This window comes from Trichoderma harzianum (genome assembly GCF_003025095.1).
Source record: "Trichoderma harzianum CBS 226.95 unplaced genomic scaffold M431scaffold_7, whole genome shotgun sequence".
In the NCBI taxonomy this organism is placed as follows: Eukaryota; Fungi; Ascomycota; class Sordariomycetes; order Hypocreales; family Hypocreaceae; genus Trichoderma; species Trichoderma harzianum.
The window spans coordinates 2302842-2328354 of record NW_020209255.1 but is presented as its reverse complement, the minus strand read 5'-3'; the positions used below and the strand labels follow the sequence as shown (position 1 = coordinate 2328354).

Sequence of the window (25513 nt, the reverse complement as noted above, 5' to 3'; positions counted from 1 at the left end):
ACCGACCAAAAGCGAGACGCAGCAAGGGAAAAAGAAGAAAATAAGACCCTCATTATGTCGCACTGTATTCGGTGCCGAAGCGGCCAGGGTCTTTTGTCCAAAATGTCGGCCATTTGGTCGGCCGCTCGCCGGTCCTGAATTGCCTTTCTGCGTTAAAACGCATACGTAATCACACCAAAAGGACATTCCGTGATACGAAAGGCAAAGAACAAGTTTACCAAACTAAGCAACGAGAGCGAGGCGTTTCTATGGGTACCTTGGATAGTTTATTTCTTCGTATGTACCTAGTATGATTGGTGCTTCGACATTTGATCGTGTATATGGTTTCGATCAAAGTCCCTTTATCTACACACTGTGATATGCTCATATAGTTGTTTTTTGTTTCGGTGTGCCTGCCGCCAACGGAGGGTCGAGGGGGGGAAAGGATAGAAACGGATGAAAGAACAAAAGTGACCCAAATATCTAAACACCAGCCGCAAATGGTTTCGAGTGATGAGGATAGGTTGACAGTAGTTGTAAGAAACATGCAATCACGCTGTGACCTTTCTTTCCCGTCCAACGATGTCCAAGGAATGGGTGATCAAAACAAAAGAAATAACAAGAAAAGCAAGAAGACGCCCTTCACTCCCCCCCGGTGGACCGCAAGGCCTTCCCGTTTTCATATCGTCAAAAAAATGGGTATCATGTGGCAGTCGTTCACATTCCCTGAAATCCGCCCCTGCCAGAACCAAAGAAACTCCCCCAGTCCGGCTGCATGCCGTGATCCGTAAACATTTGCTCTATCTGCCGCTCCTGGTGCCTCTCGCCCCGTATTGCTCGTCGAAGGGATAGCCCGCCGGGTCGTCGTTGCGGCGCTGGCTGAGCCTGCTGTGGCGGCGGTTGCTGGTGAATCCCCATCATAGCGTTAGGGTCATACATGTTGGCCGACATGTTCATCGCCATAGGGGTCTGTTGTTGTGGTGGCGGCTGCTGTTGCTGTTGTGGCATCATGTACGGCGGAGGCTGTCCCATAAACTGATCTCCCATCTCATCCAGCGAAGCAGGGAAGAAGAATCCCGAGTCCTGAGGTTGATGAGGCATCGACACGGCTGGCACGTCGGTTTTACCTGAGAATCCCAGTTCCATCATCGGCTGGTTAGGGTAGGCGAATGGATCATCCGAAGGAAACATTAACGAGTCGAGTTTATGAACCGGGTGGTTGTGGCCGAGATGTCCACTAAGAGGATGTTGCTGGTATGGGTGCCGGTGTACACTCTCGGCCGTGCTCGTAGAGTCGGGCGTTGCTCGTGATGACAAGTCCATCGGCATCACATCGTTCAGGCTGCTGGTGAACGAGGGCTCAGGATATCCACTATGGTCTAATGACTGCGCAAAACTGCTGTCCATGGAGCCCCTAGAAGTGGAGGTGCCATATAAAGACATACCGCCGCCCCTTATGTCGCCTGGTCTGTGAAGAGACATGCCCACAGAGATGCCAGGGTTGCCTGGTGCTTTAACGCCCGGGGCCGTCCTCTTCTTCGTGGACGATGGCCGAGCTTGAGGCGGATCAAACCGTTCTGGCAATTGATCAAATAGAACCTTAAAGAACATGTCAGTAACAGTGGTACAATAGTCAAGGGGGATATCAGGCCGGTTCCTACCTTGAGAGTGTGAGTGACCCTCTCAGCAGAGAGGCTCTTCTCGGCCAGATCGGCAATCATTTGTCTCCCAGCGCGCGCATCAGCCAACACCTCTGCTGATCCAGGCTTCTCAGGGTTCTCAATGGCATAAAATACCAGCGAGAGCACGGAGAAGAACTCAGTGTAGAGCATAAACCAGTAGGGGCCGCTAAGGACGCGCTGCTTTCGGATCTCAAGGCCAATGTGGACGATGTTACGGGAGACGCTGATAGCGGCCGCCGCGCAGGCATATGACAGCTCATCAATCCTGTTGCCTTGGCTGAGTCGAGGAGAAACGTAATGCAGAAATGGTCGGTACAAGACAAGCTGCACATGCGCGTAGGCAAAACGCAGCAGATGTCGCACACTGTTACAGGACTGTCAGCCGGGTTTCTTGAGACATGCCAGAAGGCGACTTACCGAACTACTTCAATGGGGCCGTCAGGGCTCGGCCGCCATGCCTCTGGAAGTCTCTCGAACCAGTTGTGTAGATCCGTCTCAATCTCCTTAATCTTGCTATAGCTGATGAGATATGTAGATGATGGCTTATCCCCCCTCATGACCGTTTGCCCAACGCCTTTTGTCGGATAAATGTACTTTGTGATTTTGCCCAAAATATCCATCAATCGGGAGTGGGCATTGAATGCTTGGAAGAATGAGGCCGTTCCCGGTGCCGGTTGTAGAATGCCTTCAGGTCTTATGAATTCATCGTCAACTTCAATGGGATACTGCTGATCGACATCGTCGCTGTTTAGAAGCAGGGGGAATCCGAGCATGGTAGATACGTAAATGTCCATCTGCCGTATGACATAGAAAACCCGCCGCCGAACTTGCTGTTCGATGTTCCCTATCCGCTCGTGCTGCAAGTGGCGGTGAAGGCCCATTCGCAAGGCTGATCGAAGAGCAATTCCTACAAATGAGTAGCAGGTGTTGAGGTTGGCGGTGGATTGAAGGAAAAGGATTATGAAAACAAGTGTCTGGATGGAAACAAGACTTCGACACTCGGTAACATCACGCAACAGAGATCTTGCTATCTTGTAGTATTTGACTCTGCAGCCTTTGGTTAGCTAATTTTCATCGAATGCTATCACATGGTGAAGCCCAACTTACCCTTCATCAATGGCAAATCGATAAGTCATGCCACCAGAACTGGAGTCGTCAAGATTACTATACATGCAACCCAACGCTAAGACGGCATAAAAAAGGGCGAGGAACTGGGTATCATCCGGGCTCATCGGCTCATGTTGTCGTTCATAGATGTAGTCGAACTTTTCATAAAAACTAGGGACGTGAACGATGCGGACAAGGCATGTGGCGCAACTCAGAGAATAATAGCAGAGTTTCCGAGCGACGTCCTTGGGAGGCAGCTCGGGGTAGTTGGAGATGGTAGAGAAGGGTGAGCCAACGGGCGGCGTGTCAAAGTTCAAGAGACCCGCGGTTCGATCAGACGGGCGTGGTAAAAACGGTCCTTTGCCAACAGGGCCTAACATGCCGCGGAAGTTCTCCTTCATGCGCCGCAGGAAAACGGCGCCGGACGAGATGCCGTAGAAATCCCAGCCGCCCTTGTCGTCGAGATCCAGCTGGCCGATGGAGTCGATCATGGAGGTGAGCTGGGTGTCATTGGGATCAGGCTCAGCGGGATGATTGGTCCGTAGCTTGGCAACCTCGGCACGCGCTCGTTCTCGGTTGTGAAACTCTTGCTGGATGGCAGGGTCAAGATTTGGATCGGCCAAGTCGATGTCGGGGACGAATTTTCGCAGCAGCGACTCGGCGCGCTGAAGACGACTTTCCAGGGCCTCGATATACTGCGGCGCGGGATTCCTCCTCCTGTTTGATGGCTTATCATATGTGCATTCTGCGCAATAAATGGTCAGCAAGGGCGTTCAAGACAGTGAGATGGGAGCGATCCAGGCGGGATGGACAGGTGGAGCGAAGGATCGTTCAACATGGTGAAGCCGAACGATAGCAATATCCAAGATCGGACCGTCGCCAAATCATGATACGCACCATAACTGTAGACGGAGCAGTGCGTGCAAGGCTGCTTGCCGTCACATTTGATCTTCTTGCGGCGGCACTCGTCGCAGGCGCGGGTGACTCGACGTCGCTTCTGAATGGGTTGCGACGGTGCCGATTCGGCATCGCCCGCTTTCTCGTCGTCTTCAGCGTCCGACTTGACGCTCTCCGCCGGCGATCCAGCATCGTGGATAGACCAGTCGCCGGCGGGCTGCGACCCGACGGTGATGGCCTCGTCGTCGGACATTTTTATTTGTATTTTTTGTTCTCAGATGGCGGTTCAGCAGGGGCCGATTCACAGGGCTATTATTAGTCGCAGGGCTGATTCGCAGGGCCGATCCGTATGTGATTGAGTGTGTACTGTAGCAGCGTGGCAGGTTAGAACAGATGCAGCGCAACCTCGATATTTGTCCCGTCTTGGCCGCTCATTCACGTACTCGGGCTGGGATCTGGGCGGGGCTGGACGCTCTGGCTCGATGCTTCGTGTGCGATGGAGAAGAGGCCTTTGGATTTGGAGAGACAGGACAGGACCCCGGGGATGCAAAGTCGGTGGCAGCGTACGTGCCAATTGCCCCGGCGGCTGCCAATCTAGGCCATCAGATGGACAGCGCAGTCTCTCCCGTGTCCGGAGCGAGATGGGGAGGGTTTGGCGGGAGTGTCGTCGAGATTATGGCGCGAGGACGAGGGAAAGAAATAAAAGACAGGAACAGAAGGGAGAGGCCGTTCAGGCGCTCACTGTAACCAGAGGGCGGTACAAGTACTGCCGACGCAAGTACAGCAAGCGAGAGGGCGCCGTGGCTGGGCTGGGATAAATTGACTGAGAGCCTGTGAGAGGCGCCTCTAGCACTGTCCTACAGTGGCTGGCCCGCTGAAGACACTGGGGCTGCAGCTTTGCGGTGGAGCGGCCGTGCGGCTAGCATTACGCAGCCCGCGAATCCCACCGAGAGCCGCTTTGGCCCGGGTTTGGCGTCTGGTTGGCTCGGGCCGTGCGTGGGCTGCAGTTTTGCACGGTGGGAAGATGGAAAGCCATCCCGGGCAGCAACACCACAATCCATTGACGCGTGTGGGGATGCAAAAGGCCAGGGGGTTGTGGTTGTGTCTGCTGTATTCGGAGCTGGGTCCGGAGTACGAGGCCGGTGCGTGCTTTCTTCAATGAACCTGGAAACATCCAATTGGGGGGAGAGTACTACTATGTGAGAAGCATGCTGTACAGTACAAGTGCATTACGTCTTGGGAGTACATTTGGGACATGTAAGGAGGAGGATAACACGGCGCTTTGTGAGGCACAGAGAGATGCAGCGCTCCACAACCTCGTCGCTCAAGGTTCCCTGCTTGAGATCAATTCTTTGTAAGCCGTTTGATTTGTATTTTAACATGGTTTGATACTTGACAGAGACATCTCTCATGCGAATTCGCCCAAATGTCTCGCCAGGCTATCTTAGTTGACCTCCATCAGCTAGCAGGAGGTTTGGAGGTGTCTGAGCGAAAGCAAGGAAGTGAAAAGCATTCATCCAATGGAATGGAAGAGAGTCATCCAAAATACGAACTTCACAGGTACAGGAACCTCAATCGCCACGCCAATATACTGAGCTAAAATGTATATATACTCAACAACCCTTTGGGTTTTGTATGATGCTTTGCTTGCTTCTGGCGACACGAATGCCTGTACGAGTACGTGTACTCTCAGGTGCTAGCACAGGCACAAGCATGCTGCAGAGTGCCGGTTTGCCCGCGACCTTCCATCTTGTCTAGGAGGTCCACTACCGACAGCATTCTGCAGATGTACCTGTACGGAGTGCATACAAAACGCCGCGCAGTGCCAGATTCATGCGTCCAGAGCGCCAGCATCGCAATGCCGTCAGACTGCATGAATCGAAAGTCCAGACTTTGGCTGTCGTAGTACAGGCAGGCCCTGGGATACTAACATGTTCTGGTATTAGACGGTTCAGCTGGTTGCAAGGCAGTCGGTACACCACCGAGGCCGAATTGGCTAAGGAGGATGAACGAATCCTCGTACGACAATCTTCGCAGACGCCCAAGAGCACGGGAAGTGCCCGGCGAGGCTTTCAGCAGATGTCCGCCCCGTTCAGCGGGCTGGAGGGAACTGAAAAAAGAATTCAGCATCGATTGATCCATCCATGACAGCGAATTGAGCTCTTGATGGCGTCGGGGCTAAAAACACAACTGAGCAGGTCCACATCGCGCAGGAAACTCCACCGCTGGACTAGAGGCGGCGCCAGAATTACTGCCGCGTGATAAACTGCAAGCCAGCCAGGGCATTTGCATTTCGGCGATACCTAGGAATGGGCTCGAATTTCTGCTTCAATCTTGCTGTGTCTTATGGGGGGGCAAATGGCAGTGTTTGACTAGCAAATCCGACCTCTCCACTGCCACATGGCATCCCAGCGCCTCAACTGCCACTCGGCATGTGGATTGATGGCTCCGAAATGAAGCTGGAAGGCTTGGCTGAAAAGCTTGGCTGGCAGGGCAAGACACAATGGGGGGGTGGGATGGCGGTAGAAGGGCGAAAAGAAGCTTTCAAAGGTTCGTTGCGACTTTGAGATGGCTACAGTGCCGGCGAGATTTGGGCTTGGCTAGATAAGCTTCAATTCAGTTCCGTTTGAATTGCGGGATTCTGGTCCCAGCAACCCGTAACGCTACGGGCAGATCAGAATTGATCAAGAATGGATTACCTACTGCAAATTACTAGCAGTACTCGTACTAGGTAGATCAGAGCCAAAGCATTAGGTGAGAGGCATGTCTCAGTGCTACGGAAATGATGCGATAAACGCCTCCCGCGGCTGTCATTGGTGTGTCTCTCGCCGTTTTGACTTTGGACACGCACTGCGGTAGAAATGCTTAGTGCTAGGTGCAGGACTAGCTGCATCATCGAGGAGGTCATCAGCCCGCCGCCAGTCTGTGTAGTTTATCTTCAGAATCGGAAGGGCCGAGCACCCAGTGCGCGAAAGATGTCGGTCGGCGTTAACATTGACAGCGAACCCAGTATTATCGTCCATTGGATGTGACGATATTGAGGGCGATAAGGAGAGAATATGACTCCAACAGGCAAATTAAACAGGTATTTACTTCATATCCATCGTTTCCCTCTCGTTTCGACTTGGAGTTACTCTGGCTGTTCACGCAACCAACATACTCAAGTATACGTTACCACCAGCTCAATGAGTGCCCGGCAACTTCAACGTAACACTGGCCCTTCCAAAGCCTGGCAACGGTGGAATGTGCTGGTCCACCATCGCGCCAACGTCCGCTTTATTCCCGCCCTCCCCAAAGAGCCGTTCTGCAGCTTTGGGTCAAATTATGGAGACGGGAAACGGAAAATGATACGACCTGCGGCTGTTGCGGGCATACGGAGTACAAGCGCCGCAGGAACAAGTACGCGCTACCCGCAGCAGCGACAAAAAGTCCAGGTCTAAACCAGGTCCAGGTCCCGTCCAAGTAGCATCAATGGATCATCTGGCTGCCTGCTTGTGGTCGTGGTTGTTGGTTTAGCTGTATCTGTAGCGCATGCGGGTGAGCAGTATTCTAAATTAACTCGCCCTCGCATGCACAGCAGGTGTGTGCCATCCCCTCTGCAGCCTGTTGTTTCGGTGAGTCGAGTTCATGGGGTGCCGCGGTTTAGACTTTTGCAGTCCTGCAATGCCTAACCTTGGTGACATGCTTCTTTTTTATTTTCCTGTCATCGCCCACCACAAAAACCGCAACTTTAAAGGTGAGCCCGGCAGAGATTGGCGGGGATGAACTCGAGATAACCTTGATTTAAAGTCGAGCACCTTATTGATGCGCAAGGCTTGAGGTACACGTATTGCGCGCCGTGGCGGGCGTTGCCGGCACTGTACTCGTACACTGCACTGCATGTAGGCAAATGAATCGTCGTCCCATGTTCCTTGTGCGACATGCACCATACTGTAGCGACATTCGGCAGCGAAAGCTCGCCAATCCTGGCCCTGGTCACGAGTCACCAAGATGCAGCTTCATTTCTCTCTTTTTGCCTTGTTTTTTCCTGTTTTCCCCTTTGGATTTCTCTCTTGAAATTTTTATCTTCATTTTGTTTTCTAGACCCTTCGGCTTCTTCGGTGGTCTTAGGCCAGTCCCGGTACGGTGTCTTCAAGCCACGGCGGCATTACATCACCTTGCCTATGCCAAGCTTTTCGCCGTGGGAACGAGATTGCCGATAAAGCCAGGATAACCCACAAGGCTGGAATCGGGAGACGCCTGCTAAGATTGAAGAGACCTTAGTCGGTACCAAGTACAGTGTAGGGGATGCTGACATGAATCCAGGCCGTATCACAAAGAAACTGTGCTGCGCCCTGAAAAAGAGGACATTCCTGTTTGTTTGTGTTTTAACTTGCTCAATAACACTGATTGACTATGCTGTCCATTGTTGTACCTACAGGACTTCACGCCCATTGATCTTGATTCATGCCTCTATTTACCGAATTAACCGAGCACCCACTCAGTGCAAAACCCAGCACCATCTAGCAACGTCCCAATAGCAAGTAGATGATAGAACGTGATAAACAATCTTCATCTCATTGATGGATTATCTCTTGACTATACAGTATTACACCCATCCGACACCAACGAGCAATCCAACTGGCTGTTAGTGTCAGAAGCCTCGTGCCACACACACATGTTCCAAAGTGCTTTTATCGTCGCAGTCGTTATCGTAGCGGGCGCCAGAAGTCATCACAGACGACCCTACCAAGTGACAGCACGGCATGGCGATCCGAATCCAGCCGGCGATCCTCTTTCCACGACCTTCTATGGAATGGAAATCCCGGCACTGTATTCCAGAGGTAAGCTTTTCGGTCAAGCTTGTTCCCGCTCGTGGCCGAGCCAAGCTTCTAACCCCGAGACTTCTCCGCGACAGGATGACGAGAAGCTTCGGCTTCGGCTCACCTCCGAAATGCACACGCCCGCGATTTAGTGGACGTCTGATCTGCATTTCCTGGCAGATTGCCTGTCCATGGGCCGGTTGTCGATTTCCGTGACGAAACACCGCCACGAGATGCGTCTTTCTTATCCTACAGTACACTGCTGCCTACTGACATCGCATGCATGGGCCGTTGCGTTGCGACTCTGACTCGGAGATGCCGCTATTCTCCCCCGCATGTTGGATTACAATACTTGGCCTCGTACAAACGGCGTCGAACAACGCACGATCCGTCACCTGCCCTGCCATCCTGTAAAATAGCCCCTTACTGTAGTTGAGCTGAAGGGGCCTGTGCCTGTCTAACCCCCTTGCGCCGGCTGGTTTATTGAGGTCTAAGCCACAGAGTATATCGGAAGACGGCAAACTAGTCGATCTGGACAAAGGGGGGGCCAGTGCCGACTCGGGAAGGTCTTGCGATTACGTATTTGATCTCGTCAAGAGCTTGGCGTGGTTTCTTTTGCACTGTTTTCCTCTTGAAGAATTATTGGCTAGAGTGCCTTCCTAGAGTAGGCCATTACTACTATCTCCAAGCCTTGATACTGCCACCTTGATAGATGGTGGAGAGAGTTACAGCGAGGTATAGGTGAGATGCTTGGCTAAGAAGAATCGAGGAAGAGATGCGCCAACTTGCACTACTTAGTACTAGCACTACCTAGCCTTTGCTGTAGATTCATTGCTTATTATTGAATATTAAGTATTACTACCAACTGTAAATGCAGAAGAAGGACCAAATGAATGATGAATGCTTTGTACTGCATCTCAATTGTTCCTATTTTCCTGTACTTACTCAGGTGTGGCGGATTATTCCAATTGAAGTGGTTGTGCAAAGCAATGCGTACATGCGCTATACCTTCGAAATGCACGTATTAGCAAGCACACCTCTGTAGTGGCCTTGTACCTGTGGCCACTATTCAGAGCTCCAACCCCGCCAAACGGTCAAAACGCCTACGGCCAAGCACTTTCCCACACACTGAACGGCCCCTCCATCATCAGAAGGCTGAGGCACGTGCAGGAGAGCCTTCAACACCGCAGCCTCGCCGGAACAGCAAACCGTTCCCTATCAAAACAGCATTTATCACGCTGCTTTCCCCATGGCTGCTCCCGCTTCAACGCAGCCGGGCTCGGAAGCTCAGGCATACGCAAAAACTCCAGATGTCATCGTCTCCGGTAGATCAGAACCTTGCCCCACATAATGCCTGCTTGGAGGAGCTGACCTTGAGCCTCAATCTAGAGCTGCCCAAGCTTGATATCGATCTCTATATTCAGAACTATGTCGGTACGATGGCCCCATGTCCTCTTAAGCTTGTTTGGTACTCTACCATACAGTGATGTAGGCGGGATCCTAGATGCTAACCCTGCCTCTCGTCGTCGTCATCATAGGCAGAACACGGTACGAACGCTTGATCCTCATCGGCCGATGCTGCGTGCCCCTACGTGTTGAAGCTCTCAAGGCCGCCGTCGCCGAGGCAAAGAGTGGCTCAGATGTCACTCGGTACAAAGATGCCTGGCAGCTGCTCCGTTCCGTCGCTCCGGACGAGCCTGAAGCAAAGAGAGACGACGAATGGATCGAGAGCACAGAGCTAGCCAACAGAACCGAAACGACTCGCCTAGAGACAGAACTTAAGGGGTATAGAAACAATCTCATTAAGGAGAGCATTCGGGTAGGCTTCACTCCGTTGTTCAGAGACGCCACGATGGATCTAACTCACCGCTTGTGTTTAGATGGGCAATGAGGATCTTGGCAAGCATTTCGAGAGCATAGGCAAGCTCACCGAGGCCACCGACGCATATAACAAGATGCGCCACGACGTGAGCACAACCAAACACATCTTCGATTGCGGCATGCACTTGGCAAGCGTCGCTTTCCAGCGCCATGACTGGGCCACTGTGCTGAGCAACGTTGGCAAGATTGCCAACATTCAAACTGGGGATGACGAGCAGGCACAGCAGGCCTACACCAAAGTGGCATCCGGAGTTGCTCTGATGGGACTTGGTAACTATTATGATGCGGCTAATACTCTTCTTCACACCAACCCCAATGTATCCCCAACAGAGTACAACACGGTTGCCAGTCCCAACGATGTTGCCATCTACGGCGGCCTTTTGGCCCTGGCAACCATGGACAGAAAGGCTCTACAAGCCCGCATACTGGATAACCAATCATTCAGGATGTTTTTGGAGCATGAGCCGCATATTCGAAAGGCGATTAGTTTGTTTGTTAACGGCCGCTACTCTAACTGCCTGGCCATCTTGGAGTCTGTGAGAGCCGACTATCTCCTAGACATCTACCTGCAGCCACACATACCTACCATCTACTCCCGAATTCGCGAAAAGTGCATCGTTCAATACTTTATCCCTTTTTCATGCGTCACACTAGACAGTTTGGACGCTGCCTTTGGTACACCTAACCAGTCCGTGGAGCTGGAGCTCATCAGAATGATCCGGGATGGCTCGCTGAGAGCTCGAATAGATGCTAAGAGCAAGGTATTCTCCCTCCCTTTTACTTCCACTTCCCCATTATAAAAGTCGGCGTTGTTGACACCCCATATAGCTTCTCGTCGCCGTTTCTCCAGACCCACGACTAGTCGTGCAGACAAATGCACTTGCTGTGGCGAAGAAATACGAGCAAGAGGCCAAGGAGCGGTTACGGCGCGTGAATCTTATTGTTGCAGGTCTCGAGGTCAGCGGCGCCAAAAAGCAGCCGGGAGGCCCCGTTGGAGGCGGCGTTGGAGGGCCCGAGGTTGAAGAGGCTTGGTACGAAGATATTACTGAGTTGCCCAGCCAAGGCGCTGAGCGGGTTCAGGAGTCTTAGAAGGGGCCCCATGGGAAACCCAGGGCTCAGTGCCAGCACAGTCCACCTCGAACTCGATCTAATTCTCAAGGATCGTCAAAATCGTCAAAATCGTCAAGCAAGTCTATTGGAGAGAGCGAGAGCACACTACTGTGACTACGAATGAGATTTATCGGTCAGCCGCAGTGAGCGACACAACTGAAACCGAGATTTGATCCGCTCTGCGGATGGCCTACGTAGACCGTTTCTCGAAAGGAGGGGGGGCCACGGTTATGACGGCAAATGCTTAGAGACTTGAACGTTACACATGATTGTTCATTAGAGAGGGAGGCGCAAGGAGAAAAGGGGATTTTCGTGTCTTTTTTCGTATTCAGCAGCCCCCAACTGGTAGAGGCATTATTACTCATTTATCGTTTGCTTTCAATCTTGCCTTTACTCTATGATACGGTCAATATCTTAGCTTCCCATTGGTCAGGTTGTTAGTCGATGATGAGGACTCGGCACAAGCTGTCCGGTGTTGTTCAATAGAGAGACACCTCGTATATGCATTCTGGTTAACTGTCTTGCCTTGTCCAATCAAGACGGGGTATCATATCACACTATGTAGGCACCAATGTTCCAGCATCTTGTAATAGCTGTACTGTGAATCATCCGCCCTTTATCCTCTTCTCCCTTGCATTCATTCAGCACGCCCTCCCTCATCAAAATCATCCCATCAATTGCCTCAGGTCCTGCGGCGGCCACCGCACCTGCGCAAAGGTCAGGCAGCGCTTGATGCTCTGCAGGTACTTGCGCGTGGCCTCGTCGCCCATGACATGGCCCTTTTCGCCGTCGTGCAGCTTCTCGCGGGCGCTACGCTCGTGGATACCGACCATGGTGACGCCGATGGGCCAGGCGGCTTTACCGATGCTGAGGCGCAGGTAACCGTCGTTTGCGTCGACGTAGCGGCGCTCCTGGAGGGCCTGGACGATTTCGATGATGGGCTGGAGGAGGGAGTCGTCGAGGTCGCCGGATTCGAACTTGCGGAAGAGCTGTGTGACGGGTTAGCTTTGCTTTTCTTTCCTCATTTGTATACGGGTTTTGAGAGGTGAGAGTTGGGGGGGGGATCTTACTGGCTTCATGTTTTCGCGGGTTTGGACCATGGCGCTGTAGGCCATTTTGCTGGCGCTCGTTTCCCGCTTCTCTTCCTCCATTGCCTTTTCGTATTCCGTGAGCACCATGGTAAAATAACTCGCCAGCTGTCGGAATAGCCACAGACGGCCCTCCTTATCCTTTGGTACCGCGCCGTCGACCTTCATGTCCTTCTCGTCTACCAGCTTTAGCGTCGTAGGTATAGGCCCCGTTGTCAACACCGTAGTGAGCTTCTTGTGCCGTCTCAGTCGCGCCGCATGTGATTCACCAAATAGTATCGCCGGCTGGCCCAGTTCTCTCAGCTTTTGTATCAGCTCGTCATCCGGAATGTCGTCTGCCGCATCGCCATCACTCTTGTCGCCGTTCTCCTCGCCCTTGACGAGCTCTGGCAGGCCGAGTCGCTTCCTCCTCGCCTGCTCTTCCTCCCATTCCTTCTCTTCTTGTCTCTTCCGTGACTCTTCTGCGAGTTTGCGCCGCTTGTCTTCGCGTAGGGCGTTTTCTGCGGCGACTTCTTCTTCGCGCTTGCGCTTCGCTTCGGCTTTGGATGCGCGTTCGGCTTCGAGGGCTTTTTGCTCGGCTATGTAGGCGGCTTTGCGTTCGGCTTCTACTTCGGAGCGCTTCATGTATTTCTTGTCATCGTTGCTGGATGATTTTTTGGATTTGGAGAGCTCCTTGTTCATGAGGGCCGCGAAGTCCATGATGAAGTATGTTGCGCTAGGGAGCGTCTTAAGAGTTGAGGGTGTCGCGTCAAAGAGTCAATGTTTCGCCTAGGTGTTCAAAGTTGATGATATCGTTGAATCAGCGCAATTTTTTGTCGTAGAATGACGTTGAATGCAAGTATTTAGCAATGTAGCAAGGGTTGAGGTTGGCAGGATGATAAGTCCGGTGAGCTCACCGAGGTTGAAGCATGCTATCGATTACGGATGATTTCCGGATAATACATCATATGGTCGATACAGCTTCAGACTTCGGTCTTTCACAACTTCAACTTTACAAAGACTTGGGAGCAAATTGGTCCGATTCATATTTAAAATTGCTTGCTGTTTCATAAATCAGACTCTCTATCTGACATATTACGTTATTCCACAATGGTAGATGCACGGGCAAGCGAGGATGAGGATACATCTCCGTTCTTAGTTCGTCTATTTCACCGAACTGGCAGCTTTCACAGGTACGTGCTTATAACCACGATATCACCATGTGTTGAGAGAAATATAATTAATCGGCATTATCGATAGGCCAGAGGAATTTGCGTCACCATCTCTACCGCCACATGTTTCCATCTACACCTGGTCAACGTGTACACTCTATGAGCTAGCCCTAGAGCTAGCAGCGGCGAAACCAAGCGCATTGCCTTCTCCTACTATTGGCACGAGACTCTCTTTCCAGCTCGTCTGCCCAGATCTACGCGGCACGAGTACTATTAATGCTGGTCAGCCCAAGTTTGCCGTCAAGGAGCTGGGAAGCATTGTCATTGGCGAGGGCTATCCCGGCGCGGAGAACCCAGATGATGCCGATCCAGATGTCATGAAGGATGACAGTGAGAAGGACAAAACACTGGCCGACTGGAGATTTGTGGTTGGCGATTACATCTCATGTGCGATCCTTCCTCCCTTGTCAGACGGCTCTGTGGCGCCACCATCAAACGCCAGAAGAGGTTCAATGTCCAGCGGGCGCGATAGTCGTGGTAGCAACTTCAGGGGAGGATTTCCAGGTCGAGACAGCAACTTTAGTCGCAATCACGGCCGCCAGACTAGAGCGCCGAGCTGGAGAGACAACAGATTCCCGTCTGGTGATTGGAGGAGAGGAGAGCAGTTACCGGAAGGGCCGCCTGGGGGGTCACGAGGCAGAGGACGTTGGTACTAGGTTGCAGAGAGGGGACCTGCTTCAGAGGCATAATCGAGATTTTGAAAGGATGCGATATACCCATATATTTTAGCGTTTAATCGAGGCATAATACAGTCCTCTTAATCAGTCCTGCAGGCTGGTGCACCAGTATAATCCTCAATTCGAAGTGGAACCCAGGTTATTCGAAGCCAGCAATTGCCGACCTCAGATAGAGATCGCAGAGAATGAATTGAATGGGGTCCAGTACGAAACGATGCAAATTGATTTCTTTTTTAAAATGTGTTCGAATATTCGGCCAGCACTAGGCTCTCTATTCCGTATCGAACCTTTTGAATTATACATAAACCCTCACCCCTACCAAACAACTCGACGCTTATTTCTCGTAGACGGAGTCGCCCTTTCGCTTCGCTCGTAGATCCCATAGTCCCTAGCCTAGGTTAGCATCTCGTCAATCCGTCTCCCCTCCTCGTCCTCCTCCTTCCCCTCCCCACATTGCTCGATTTCCACTCACGTCTGTCTTGTATGCGACCCAACCGAAGACGGCGGGGATGGCGGCCATGTAGATGAAGCTGATTCGGGCTGTTCGACCAGTAAATCGGAAGTGGTGGTGGCGAGCCTTTTGCATCGCTGTTGCGCCGAGTTAGATGGGGATCTGAAAGATGGGCATTGGATCGGATATGTTACGCACCCTCCAGCTTCAGGAGAGCCGGGTCCGGCTTGACGTCTGCGAATTGCGGTTAGTAGGCTTCGGCAATGGTGCAATTGCAACGTACGAAGATGCGCCATTTTTGCAGAGTCGTGACAGCGGCTGCTTGGGCGTTGGTGAGTTTGAGCTGTTGTCGCGATGAATCGGCTTGATATTGCTGGCGGCAGAAGATCATGAATCGTGATTATGTAAGTGCATTAGAGTGGTTTTCATTGGCTCATTGCGGCTTCTGCTCCGTCATCAGGTACCCTGGAGCAACACTCTGGAATATTGAAAATGGTATAAAGATTGATACTGCTGAGAAATATGAAATGAAAAAAGCAATCAAATTCTATTCATACTGTTTTTCATAATTCTGAGATTATTTTGAGCTCCGTGCCATTAGGGCAATGCTGTAGCAGTACGTTCTCGAAAGAAGAGAAAGTACACTTAGACTGCTGGTAAGGCACTCAGGTATATTCACTAGCATCATACGAAAGGTCGCTCTGGCAAAACTGCATCTTACGTCACTTCTGCATCTTTAAAATTGTATCTGAATACACAAGAGAGATGAACATAACATTCTCCTGATCCAAATAACAGACATATATTCCTGTTTTCACGAAACGCAGCATGAATTCTAGGCAGTCTCAGCCGTTCGATATCACGTGACCGACTAGCATCGAGATTGAAGCTAGTGCCTCCAGGGATCCTCGTTCAAGAAATTGTTCTACGAAGGCGAAGCTCAACATCAATCTGGCTTTGCATCGATCCCGCCCTGGTCGTCGTCTGATTCTTGCGAGACCGGCATCTGCATCATCAGAATAGAGGCCACATAACAGCATCTGACGTGGCCGCTGTTCTGCGTGCGCAATTCCAGAACTGCCAGCGCGTCGTTGACACGCGCCACGGCTCCAAGCCTTCAGGCAGGCAACTTCACGAATTGCCTCTGAACGAGTGAAGACGTCGCCATGTCGCAACTCCCGCCGCCTCCGCCGCCAGGCTGGGGACCTCCTCCTCCTCCGCCGCCTCCCTCATCATCGCTTCCACCTCCTCCATCGACACCCGCTCCTCCAGCCCCGCCGCCGCCTGGCTATCGACCACCCGCCGATGCCCATATTGCCAAGTTTGCCCAGAAGAAGAAGGAATGGCTTCGCAACCAACGGAACAGATTCGGAGAGAAGCGCAAGGCTGGCTTTGTCCAGACGCAAAAGGCTGACATGCCCCCCGAGCATCTGCGGAAAATCGTCAAGGATATCGGCGATGTCTCGCAGAAAAAGTACACAAACGACAAGCGAAGCTATCTCGGCGCACTCAAGTTCATGCCGCACGCCGTTCTCAAGCTTTTGGAGAACATGCCCATGCCGTGGGAGTCTGCACGAGAGGTCAAGGTTCTGTACCATGTCAACGGCTGTCTTACCCTGGTCAACGAAATCCCCAGAGTTATCGAGCCTGTCTTCTTTGCACAGTGGGCCATGATGTGGACATTCATGCGAAAAGAAAAGGCAGATCGAAGACTGTTCAAGCGTATGCGATTCCCGCCATTTGACGACGAGGAGCCGCCGCTGTCGTGGTCGGAAAATATCGAGGATGTGGAGCCGCTCGAGCCCATCCAGATGGAGCTCAACGAGGACGAAGATGAGGCAATCTATGAATGGTTTTACGACCACCGACCGCTGCTCGATACACCCCATGTTAATGGCCCGAGCTACAAGGGCTGGAACCTCACACTGCCTCAGATGGCGGCGCTGTTCCGTCTCAGTCGGCCTTTGATCTCGGATGTTGTGGATAAGAACTACTTCTATCTCTTCGATCTAAAGAGTCTTCTCACAGCCAAGGCGCTGAATGTTGCCTTGCCGGGTGGACCTCGATTTGAGCCGCTATACAAGGACATCAACCCCAATGATGAAGACTTTGGCGAGTTCAACGCCATTGACCGAATCATTTTCAGAAACCCTATTCGAACCGAGTTCCGGGTTGCTTTCCCATACCTCTATAATTCTCTTCCTCGAAGTGTGCACCTCGCATGGCACTCTCACCCCCAGGTGGTCTACAATCGTGTTGATGACCCGGATTTGCCCACATTCCACTTCGACCGTCGAATCAACCCCATCTCGTCACGTAACGTGGCCCCTAAGAATGTGGAATTGTCTCTTGAGGATGAACTTTTCGGCCCCGGTAACAACGAAGAGCCCGAAGAGGACGCCTTTGAGCTTCCTGCTGGCGCAGAGCCTTTCCTTGCCGACGAGGATCTCGATAATGATGATACGGCTGCTGCTATTGAGCTCTGGTGGGCGCCGTTCCCATTCAACCGACGATCTGGCAAGATGGTACGCGCCCAGGATGTGCCCCTGATCAAGCAGTGGTATCTCGAGCACCCCCCTGCAAACCGACCGCCCGTAAAGGTCCGCGTCTCCTACCAGAAGCTGCTCAAAAACTTTGTCCTCAATGACCTGCATAAGAAGAAGCCCAAGGCTCAGAATAATCAGAACCTGTTGAGGTCATTGAAGCAGACCAAGTTCTTCCAGCAGACTACTATCGACTGGGTGGAGGCTGGTTTGCAGGTTTGCCGTCAAGGTTTCAATATGCTCAATCTTTTGATACATAGGAAGAACCTGACATATCTTCACCTTGACTACAACTTCAACTTGAAGCCCGTCAAGACCCTCACCACAAAGGAGCGAAAGAAGTCTCGATTCGGAAACGCTTTCCATTTGATGCGTGAAATCTTGAGACTGACAAAGCTGATTGTTGATGCACAAGTTCAGTACCGACTGGGCAATATTGATGCCTTCCAGCTAGCTGACGGCATCCTCTATGCCTTCAACCACGTCGGACAGCTTACAGGCATGTACCGTTACAAGTACAAGCTTATGCACCAGATCCGAACCTGCAAGGACTTGAAGCACCTCATCTACTACAGATTCAATTCTGGTCCTGTTGGAAAAGGTCCCGGCTGTGGTTTCTGGGCGCCCGCCTGGAGAGTATGGCTCTTCTTCATGCGTGGTATTATTCCCCTCTTGGAGAGATGGCTTGGAAACTTGCTGTCTCGTCAATTTGAGGGCAGACACAGTAAGGGTGTCGCAAAGACGGTCACAAAGCAGCGTGTTGAGTCTCACTTCGACCTCGAGCTTCGTGCGTCTGTTATGGCCGATTTGTTGGACATGATGCCCGAGGGCATTAAGCAGAACAAGGTCAACACCGTGTTGCAGCATCTCTCTGAGGCTTGGCGTTGCTGGAAGAGTAACATCCCTTGGAAGGTGCCTGGCTTGCCTGCCCCTATTGAGAATATCATTCTGCGATACGTGAAATCCAAGGCTGATTGGTGGGTTTCTGTTGCCCATTACAATCGTGAGCGTATTCGTCGCGGTGCCACCGTTGATAAGACCGTTGCCAAGAAGAACGTTGGCCGTCTTACCCGACTCTGGCTCAAGGCAGAGCAAGAACGCCAGCACAACCACATGAAGGACGGTCCATATGTTTCATCAGAGGAGGCTGTTGCCATCTATACGACAACCGTTCACTGGCTGGAGTCTCGCAAGTTCTCGCCTATTCCATTCCCCAGCGTTTCTTACAAACACGACACCAAGATTCTGATCCTCGCCCTGGAGCGATTGAGAGAAGCTTACTCGGTCAAGGGTCGTCTCAACCAGAGCCAGCGTGAAGAGCTTGCCCTTATCGAACAGGCATACGATAGTCCCGGGACAACTTTGGAGCGCATCAAGCGATTTCTGCTCACTCAGCGAGCTTTCAAGGAAGTCAATATCGACATGAATGACAACTACAGCACCATCAACCCAGTCTACGATATTGAACCAATCGAAAAGATTAGCGATGCTTATCTTGACCAATATCTGTGGTACCAGGCTGACCAAAGACACCTCTTCCCCGCCTGGATTAAGCCTTCTGATTCTGAAGTCCCTCCTCTGCTGGTTTACAAGTGGGCTCAGGGTATCAACAACCTGGGCCAGGTTTGGGAGACTGAAAATGGCGAGTGCAATGTCATGATTGAGACTGAGCTCTCCAAGGTCTATGAGAAGATGGAATTGACGCTTCTCAATTCCCTCCTGAGACTGATTATGGACCACAACCTTGCTGATTACATCACGGCAAAGAACAACGTCCAGCTCACATACAAGGACATGAACCATGTCAACAGCTATGGTATGATTCGTGGTCTTCAGTTTTCTGCTTTCGTGTTCCAGTACTATGGCCTTGTTCTCGACTTGCTTTTGCTTGGCCCTCAACGAGCTAGTGAAATTGCTGGACCACCCCAAAGCCCCAACGATTTCTTGCAGTTCCGCGACCGGGAAACAGAAAGCAGACATCCAATCCGACTATACAGCCGATACATCGACAAGATCTGGATCTTCCTCCGGTTTACAGCAGAAGAATCACGAGATCTCATCCAAAGATTCCTTACCGAGCAACCTGACCCCAACTTCGAAAATGTCATTGGATATAAGAGTAAGAAGTGCTGGCCGCGAGACTCTCGTATGCGCCTGATGCGACACGATGTCAACCTGGGACGAGCTGTCTTCTGGGACTTCAAGAACCGCCTGCCACGATCTGTCACTACAATTGACTGGGACGACAGTTTCGTTAGTGTTTACAGCCGAGATAACCCCAACCTGCTCTTCTCCATGTGTGGATTCGAAGTTCGTATTCTGCCAAAGATTAGAAACCAGAATGATGAGTTCCCCGTCAAAGACAGCGTCTGGTCTCTCGTCGATAATACGACCAAAGAAAGAACGGCACACGCGTTCTTGCAAGTCACTGAGGAGGATATTCAAAAGTTCAACAACCGTATTCGACAAATTCTCATGTCGTCTGGCTCAACAACCTTTACCAAGATTGCGAATAAATGGAACACTGCTCTGATTGCTCTGTTTACGTACTACCGTGAGGCCGCAGTCTCCACGATTGAACTCCTTGATACTATTGTCAAGTGCGAGACCAAGATTCAGACAAGAGTCAAGATCGGACTGAACTCAAAGATGCCTTCGCGTTTCCCTCCTGCTGTCTTCTACACCCCCAAGGAGCTTGGTGGATTGGGTATGATCTCTGGCTCTCACATCCTCATTCCTGCCAGTGACAAGCGTTGGTCCAAGCAGACCGACACTGGTGTCACTCACTACCGAGCTGGTATGACACATGCCGAAGAGACTCTGATTCCCAACATCTTCCGATACATCATTCCGTGGGAAGCTGAATTCATCGACTCTCAACGTGTCTGGACCGAATACTCCCAGAAGCGTTTGGAGGCTAATCAGCAGAACCGTCGTTTGACTCTGGAAGATTTGGAGGACAGCTGGGATCGTGGTTTGCCTAGAATCAACACTTTGTTTCAAAAGGACCGAAGCACCCTCAGCTTCGACAAAGGTTTCCGTGCTCGAGCTGAGTTCAAAATTTACCAGCTCATGAAGGGCAACCCCTTCTGGTGGACAAGCCAGCGACACGATGGCAAGCTTTGGAACTTGAATGCCTACCGAACTGACGTCATTCAAGCTTTGGGTGGTGTTGAAACTATCCTTGAGCACACTTTATTCAAGGCCACTGGTTTCCCATCCTGGGAGGGTCTCTTCTGGGAAAAGGCCTCTGGTTTCGAAGAGTCCATGAAGTTCAAAAAGCTCACCAACGCCCAGCGATCCGGTTTGAACCAGATTCCCAACCGTCGTTTCACTCTTTGGTGGTCCCCTACGATCAACCGAGCCAACGTCTACGTCGGTTTCCAGGTCCAGCTGGATCTTACTGGTATCTTCTTGCACGGAAAGATTCCTACTCTGAAGATCTCTCTTATCCAAATCTTCCGTGCTCACTTGTGGCAAAAGATTCACGAGTCAGTGGTCATGGATCTCTGTCAAGTGTTTGACCAGGAACTGGAGTCTCTCGGCATTGAGACTGTGCAGAAGGAAACTATTCATCCTCGTAAATCTTACAAGATGAACAGCTCCTGCGCTGATATTCTCCTCTTTGCCAGCCACAAATGGAACGTCACCCGCCCATCGCTCTTGTATGACACGAAGGATGTTATTGAGCCTACCACGACCAACAAATTCTGGGTTGATGTGCAATTGCGATACGGTGATTACGACTCCCACGACATTGAGCGTTACACACGTGCCAAGTACCTTGATTACACGACCGATAGCTCCAGTATTTATCCCTCTGCTACCGGTATCATGATTGGTATCGATTTGGCATACAATCTGTACTCGGCCTACGGAATGTACTTCCCAGGTCTGAAGGTACTTATTCAGCAAGCCATGGCTAAGATCATGAAGGCAAACCCGGCATTGTACGTCCTTCGAGAGCGTATCCGCAAGGGTCTGCAGCTGTACGCTTCCGAAAGCAACCAAGAGTTCCTGAACTCGCAGAATTATTCAGAGCTCTTCAGCAACCAAACGCAGTTGTTCATCGATGACACCAATGTGTACCGTGTGACTATTCACAAGACATTCGAAGGAAACTTGACCACCAAACCCATCAACGGTGCCATCTTCATCTTCAACCCGCGAACTGGTCAGCTGTTCTTGAAGATCATTCACACCAGCGTGTGGGCAGGTCAGAAACGTCTTGGACAGCTCGCCAAGTGGAAGACGGCGGAAGAAGTGGCGGCGTTGATTCGTTCGCTCCCTGTTGAAGAGCAGCCCAAGCAACTGATTGTCACCAGAAAGGGTCTCTTGGATCCCCTTGAAGTCCAGCTGGTTGATTTCCCCAACATTTCTATTCGTGCTTCCGAGTTACAGCTTCCTTTCCAGGCTGCTATGAAGGTTGAGAAGTTGGGTGACATGATCCTGCGAGCGACTGAGCCCCAGATGGTGCTGTTCAACCTGTACGATGAGTGGTTGAAGAGTATCTCTTCGTACACTGCCTTCTCTCGTCTCATTCTCATTCTGCGTGCCCTTCATGTCAATCCCGACAAGACCAAGCTGATCCTGCGACCCGACAAGACTGTTATTACGCTAGACCACCACATCTGGCCATCGTTGAACGACGAAGACTGGATCAAGGTTGAAACCCAGTTGCGTGATCTCATCTTGAACGACTATGGCAAGAAGAACAACGTCAATGTGTCTAGTCTGACGAGCACTGAAGTCCGTGATATTATCCTGGGTATGGAAATTTCTGCACCATCCATGCAGAGACAACAGGCTGCCGAGATCGAGAAGCAGCAAGAAGAGCAGAAACAGTTGACGGCCGTTACGACCAAGACCCAAAACGTCCACGGCGAAGAGATCATCGTCACCACAACATCTCAGTTCGAACAGCAGACATTTGCTTCAAAGACTGAGTGGCGAACTCGAGCTATTGCGACATCGAACTTGCGAACACGAGCAAAGAACATCTATGTCTCTTCAGTGGATAGCGATCTGGACGACGTGACATACGTCATGCCCAACAACATCCTGAAGAAGTTCATCACAATTGCAGATCTGCGTGTCCAGGTGGCTGGTTACCTTTACGGTGCTTCAGCTCCTGATAACGATCAAGTCAAGGAGATCAAGTGTATCGTCATGATGCCGCAGATTGGTGGCCTTCGCAACGTACAACTTCCTCAGAAGTTGCCTCAGAGTGACTTCCTGGATGGCATGGAGCCACTGGGCGTTATCCACACAATGTCAGGTAGCGAACTTCCGTACATGCCTGCTGCCGATGTGACGGAGCATGCCAAGCTGTTGGATGCACACGAGGAGTGGGATAAGACCAACACAGTTACAGTTTCGGTGTCTTTCACTCCTGGTAGTGTGTCTTTGTCTGCTTGGGGATTGACGCCTCAAGGCTATAAATGGGGAGCTGAAAATAAGGACACTCAAAGCGACCAACCTCAGGGATTCACAACTACGATGGGAGAGAAACGAAAGCTCCTGCTCAGCCCAAGATTCAGGGGTTTCTTCCTCGTGCCAGATGATGGTAAATGGAACTATAGCTTCATGGGCAGTGCTTTTGCAGGAATGGAAAAGAAGTCAGTCCACGTCAAGCTGGACACGCCACTGCCCTTCTATAGCGACCACCACCGACCAGTCCATTTCCACAGCTTTGCGGAGTTGGAGGATATCTGGGTTGATCGATCTGACAACTTTGCCTAATCATCTCATTCGGAAGGAATACACATTTTTTTAATACCCTGGGACATTGTCGGTCATGGTGGACGAATCTCATTATTTCATGAAGGGTGGATGATGATGCGAGTTTGGCGGGCGTTGGTATTTGGAAGAGAAGTGGTGATTTTAGTACAGGATTTTTCAGTATATGAGTGCGGTCATTGTAATGTAAAAAAAATGGAGGACAGTTTTGTCCCGAATGGATCTTGTCTTTATATGTAAGACTATGGAAAATGGGGGTACTAATTAGCAGATTGGCAAATCTTTTCTTATAGCCTATTTATGCTTTGTTGCAATGAGATTTGGTGTTGTTATATGTGTGGTATCTATTATGTGTGACCTGTGTGATGACTGCTTGGATTATTTATGTGTTGATGACTTATTCTAATTATAATTTACTACTTGATATCGTTTCGGTTTACTCCGTATATGTATCCTATGCATGCGTCGTTGCATCTGTACTCGTCTCTGGCGTTGGCTCATTTGGTTCCTTTTTCTTGTCGATGGCTTGCCATATCAACCATGGCAAATCAGAGAGAAGCTGGTAAACAGCCCCTAGCATAACCAGACCAAAAAATACGACTGGTCCGAGAATCGCAAAGATGGTGAAGCCGTACGTTGCCTTTTGGAACTCGGCGTTGTTCTGGAGCGGCTCGGCTGCAAGACCTACTTGCATTGCGGTCAGTACGAGAACGAGCCAGACTGTAGATGCGGCGATCCAGCTGAGATTGTCGCGGAAGAAGCTGCTGTAGTCGTTCCAGCTGTTGAAGTAGGCTTCGAATGGGGAGAGGTTGAAGACGCGGTTGATGGTGTTGATGCGAGAGAGGCGGAGCTCGCCGTGTATGAACCGGGGGTGCATCTGAGTTGGGTCATGGTTTCGTAGGATGGATCGCGCGATGGTTTTCCATGTTCTCCATGATAATTGCCTTTGATTGGGGCCCTGTGGGAGAAGACGCTTTTCGATGGCGAGGTGGAAGTCGCTGTCTGAAGAGATGAGGCATGCGTATGTGTAGAGGAAGCCAAGGGCAATTTTGCGCTCGTTGCTGAGTTCCGGGCTCAGTAGGTACACTGTCCAGAACTTGGAGCTCAGTAGGAAACGAGGGAGAGGCTTGATGAATATCCTCCCGTTGGGGTTCCACATGAGATGTAGATCGATGCGATCGGTGATGGTAATCTCACGGCCTAAGGCGACGTGATAATGGAGTTGTGCAGGGGGTCTCTTGGCGCCTGCGAGCCAGAGGTGCTTCAACATGCTTTCCAGTCCCTTGAGGGATAGTTCCGAGGCGAGGAAATGGGGGACATTTTCAGAAGGGTCTCCGACATGGCGCCTTTTTCGGTATCCATGGGACTTGTGATAGTGATAGGATGCTGGTAGGAGGTCTTGCAACTCATCGTCGCTCTCCTCAAACGGGTCTGTGTTGAACTGGATGGGATGGATGTGTTAGTTGGCGAGACGGCATGGTGTGGGAAGATGGGGGTGGAGAAACGCTACCGGGCATTGGGAATGATGCTGCTCACTCATGTCGTCGGCACATTTAGCATATTCCATCTAGGATATTCGCTAAAGCGGCGAATGTTTTTGTGTTCAGGGGCAGCGTATGACTTTACGCCACACCTGAGTAGCGAGGGTGTATTCTCGTATCGTATGCGTTATACGATCCGTCTATGAGATTGAATACAATGTGCTTCTTGACTGAGACTGGAGCTTGACATAATCGGGTGCCAAGAAACTTGGCGCCGGGTTGGATAGAACCACCCTACCTCTATTCTCAGAAGTAAAGTTGAGAGACGCGAAAGAATGGGCTCTTAGATACTCGTACGGCTGAGGTTCAAAGTGCAAGGGTATCCTGGAAGATAGGAGGCTGGGAGAAGGCGGATACTAATCCGCTGGTCAAGATGTTGAGACTCGCGTAGCGTGAGGGTAAGGCTGGACCAATTATGAGGAACAGAGCTTGTGATGATTCAATTTGGTTGGTTTGCGAGAGATGCATATGCGAGGGTGAGATGCCAGTCAACGGTGCGGCTGAGACGCCGGTTGAGTTGCGGACTGAGTTGTGCTGTGAATAGAGTAACGACGCGTAATAAACTTGATTCTGAAGGACTTTAGGCAGTGGATTGATCGCTGTGGTTAACAATGAGGGACACCCATGCGGTAGAGACACAGCCTCAACTCCGCGTCTGCCTAGAGAGCTGTTGCTTGTTAAAGTATTCGCGAACGGGTATAGACATGAGGCTGTTACTCATACTGCACACTATGTTATGCAGTCTATCGGATGTGGCAATGATTGGTTGTTGAGATGACAAATGTAACCACTCGAAATGAGAGGC

The 25513-nt window shown here is 51.1% G+C and overlaps 7 protein-coding genes across 7 annotated transcripts; 3 read left to right on the top strand and 4 right to left on the bottom strand.

Moving 5' to 3' along the window:
• Nucleotides 1–611: 611 nt before the first annotated feature.
• M431DRAFT_455665 (hypothetical protein) lies at nt 612–4032 on the bottom strand. Its single transcript, XM_024915313.1, has 5 exons — nt 3666–4032; nt 2769–3513; nt 2079–2708; nt 1641–2025; nt 612–1578 (listed from the first exon to the last, which is right to left on the bottom strand). The coding sequence occupies exons 1-5, from the start codon at nt 3916–3918 to the stop codon at nt 697–699; spliced, it is 2895 nt and encodes a 964-aa protein (XP_024774041.1). The 5' UTR covers nt 3919–4032; the 3' UTR covers nt 612–696.
• Nucleotides 4033–9971: 5939 nt separating this feature from the next.
• On the top strand, nt 9972–11437 carry M431DRAFT_87616 (hypothetical protein; the record flags this gene model as incomplete). The annotated part of the gene is made up of 3 exons (XM_024923818.1): nt 9972–10286; nt 10348–11109; nt 11177–11437. The coding sequence occupies 3 exons, from the start codon at nt 9972–9974 to the stop codon at nt 11435–11437; spliced, it is 1338 nt and encodes a 445-aa protein (XP_024774040.1).
• A 686-nt stretch (nt 11438–12123) lies between these two features.
• M431DRAFT_496300 (hypothetical protein) lies at nt 12124–13245 on the bottom strand (the record flags this gene model as incomplete). The annotated part of the gene is made up of 2 exons (XM_024917477.1): nt 12124–12447; nt 12529–13245. The coding sequence occupies 2 exons, from the start codon at nt 13243–13245 to the stop codon at nt 12124–12126; spliced, it is 1041 nt and encodes a 346-aa protein (XP_024774039.1).
• A 390-nt stretch (nt 13246–13635) lies between these two features.
• On the top strand, nt 13636–14413 carry M431DRAFT_496299 (hypothetical protein; the record flags this gene model as incomplete). Its single annotated transcript, XM_024917476.1, has 2 exons — nt 13636–13718; nt 13786–14413. The coding sequence occupies 2 exons, from the start codon at nt 13636–13638 to the stop codon at nt 14411–14413; spliced, it is 711 nt and encodes a 236-aa protein (XP_024774038.1).
• Nucleotides 14414–14768: 355 nt separating this feature from the next.
• M431DRAFT_496298 (hypothetical protein) lies at nt 14769–15181 on the bottom strand (the record flags this gene model as incomplete). The annotated part of the gene is made up of 4 exons (XM_024917475.1): nt 14769–14822; nt 14907–15022; nt 15084–15119; nt 15169–15181. The coding sequence occupies 4 exons, from the start codon at nt 15179–15181 to the stop codon at nt 14769–14771; spliced, it is 219 nt and encodes a 72-aa protein (XP_024774037.1).
• Nucleotides 15182–15713: 532 nt separating this feature from the next.
• Nucleotides 15714–23582, top strand: M431DRAFT_509355 (hypothetical protein). The gene has a single exon (XM_024919275.1). The coding sequence runs from the start codon at nt 16052–16054 to the stop codon at nt 23168–23170; it is 7119 nt and encodes a 2372-aa protein (XP_024774036.1). The 5' UTR covers nt 15714–16051; the 3' UTR covers nt 23171–23582.
• Nucleotides 23396–25026, bottom strand: M431DRAFT_455464 (hypothetical protein). The gene is made up of 2 exons (XM_024915311.1): nt 24678–25026; nt 23396–24608 (listed from the first exon to the last, which is right to left on the bottom strand). The coding sequence occupies exons 1-2, from the start codon at nt 24732–24734 to the stop codon at nt 23622–23624; spliced, it is 1044 nt and encodes a 347-aa protein (XP_024774035.1). The 5' UTR covers nt 24735–25026; the 3' UTR covers nt 23396–23621.
• Between the last annotated feature and the right edge of the window lie 487 nt (nt 25027–25513).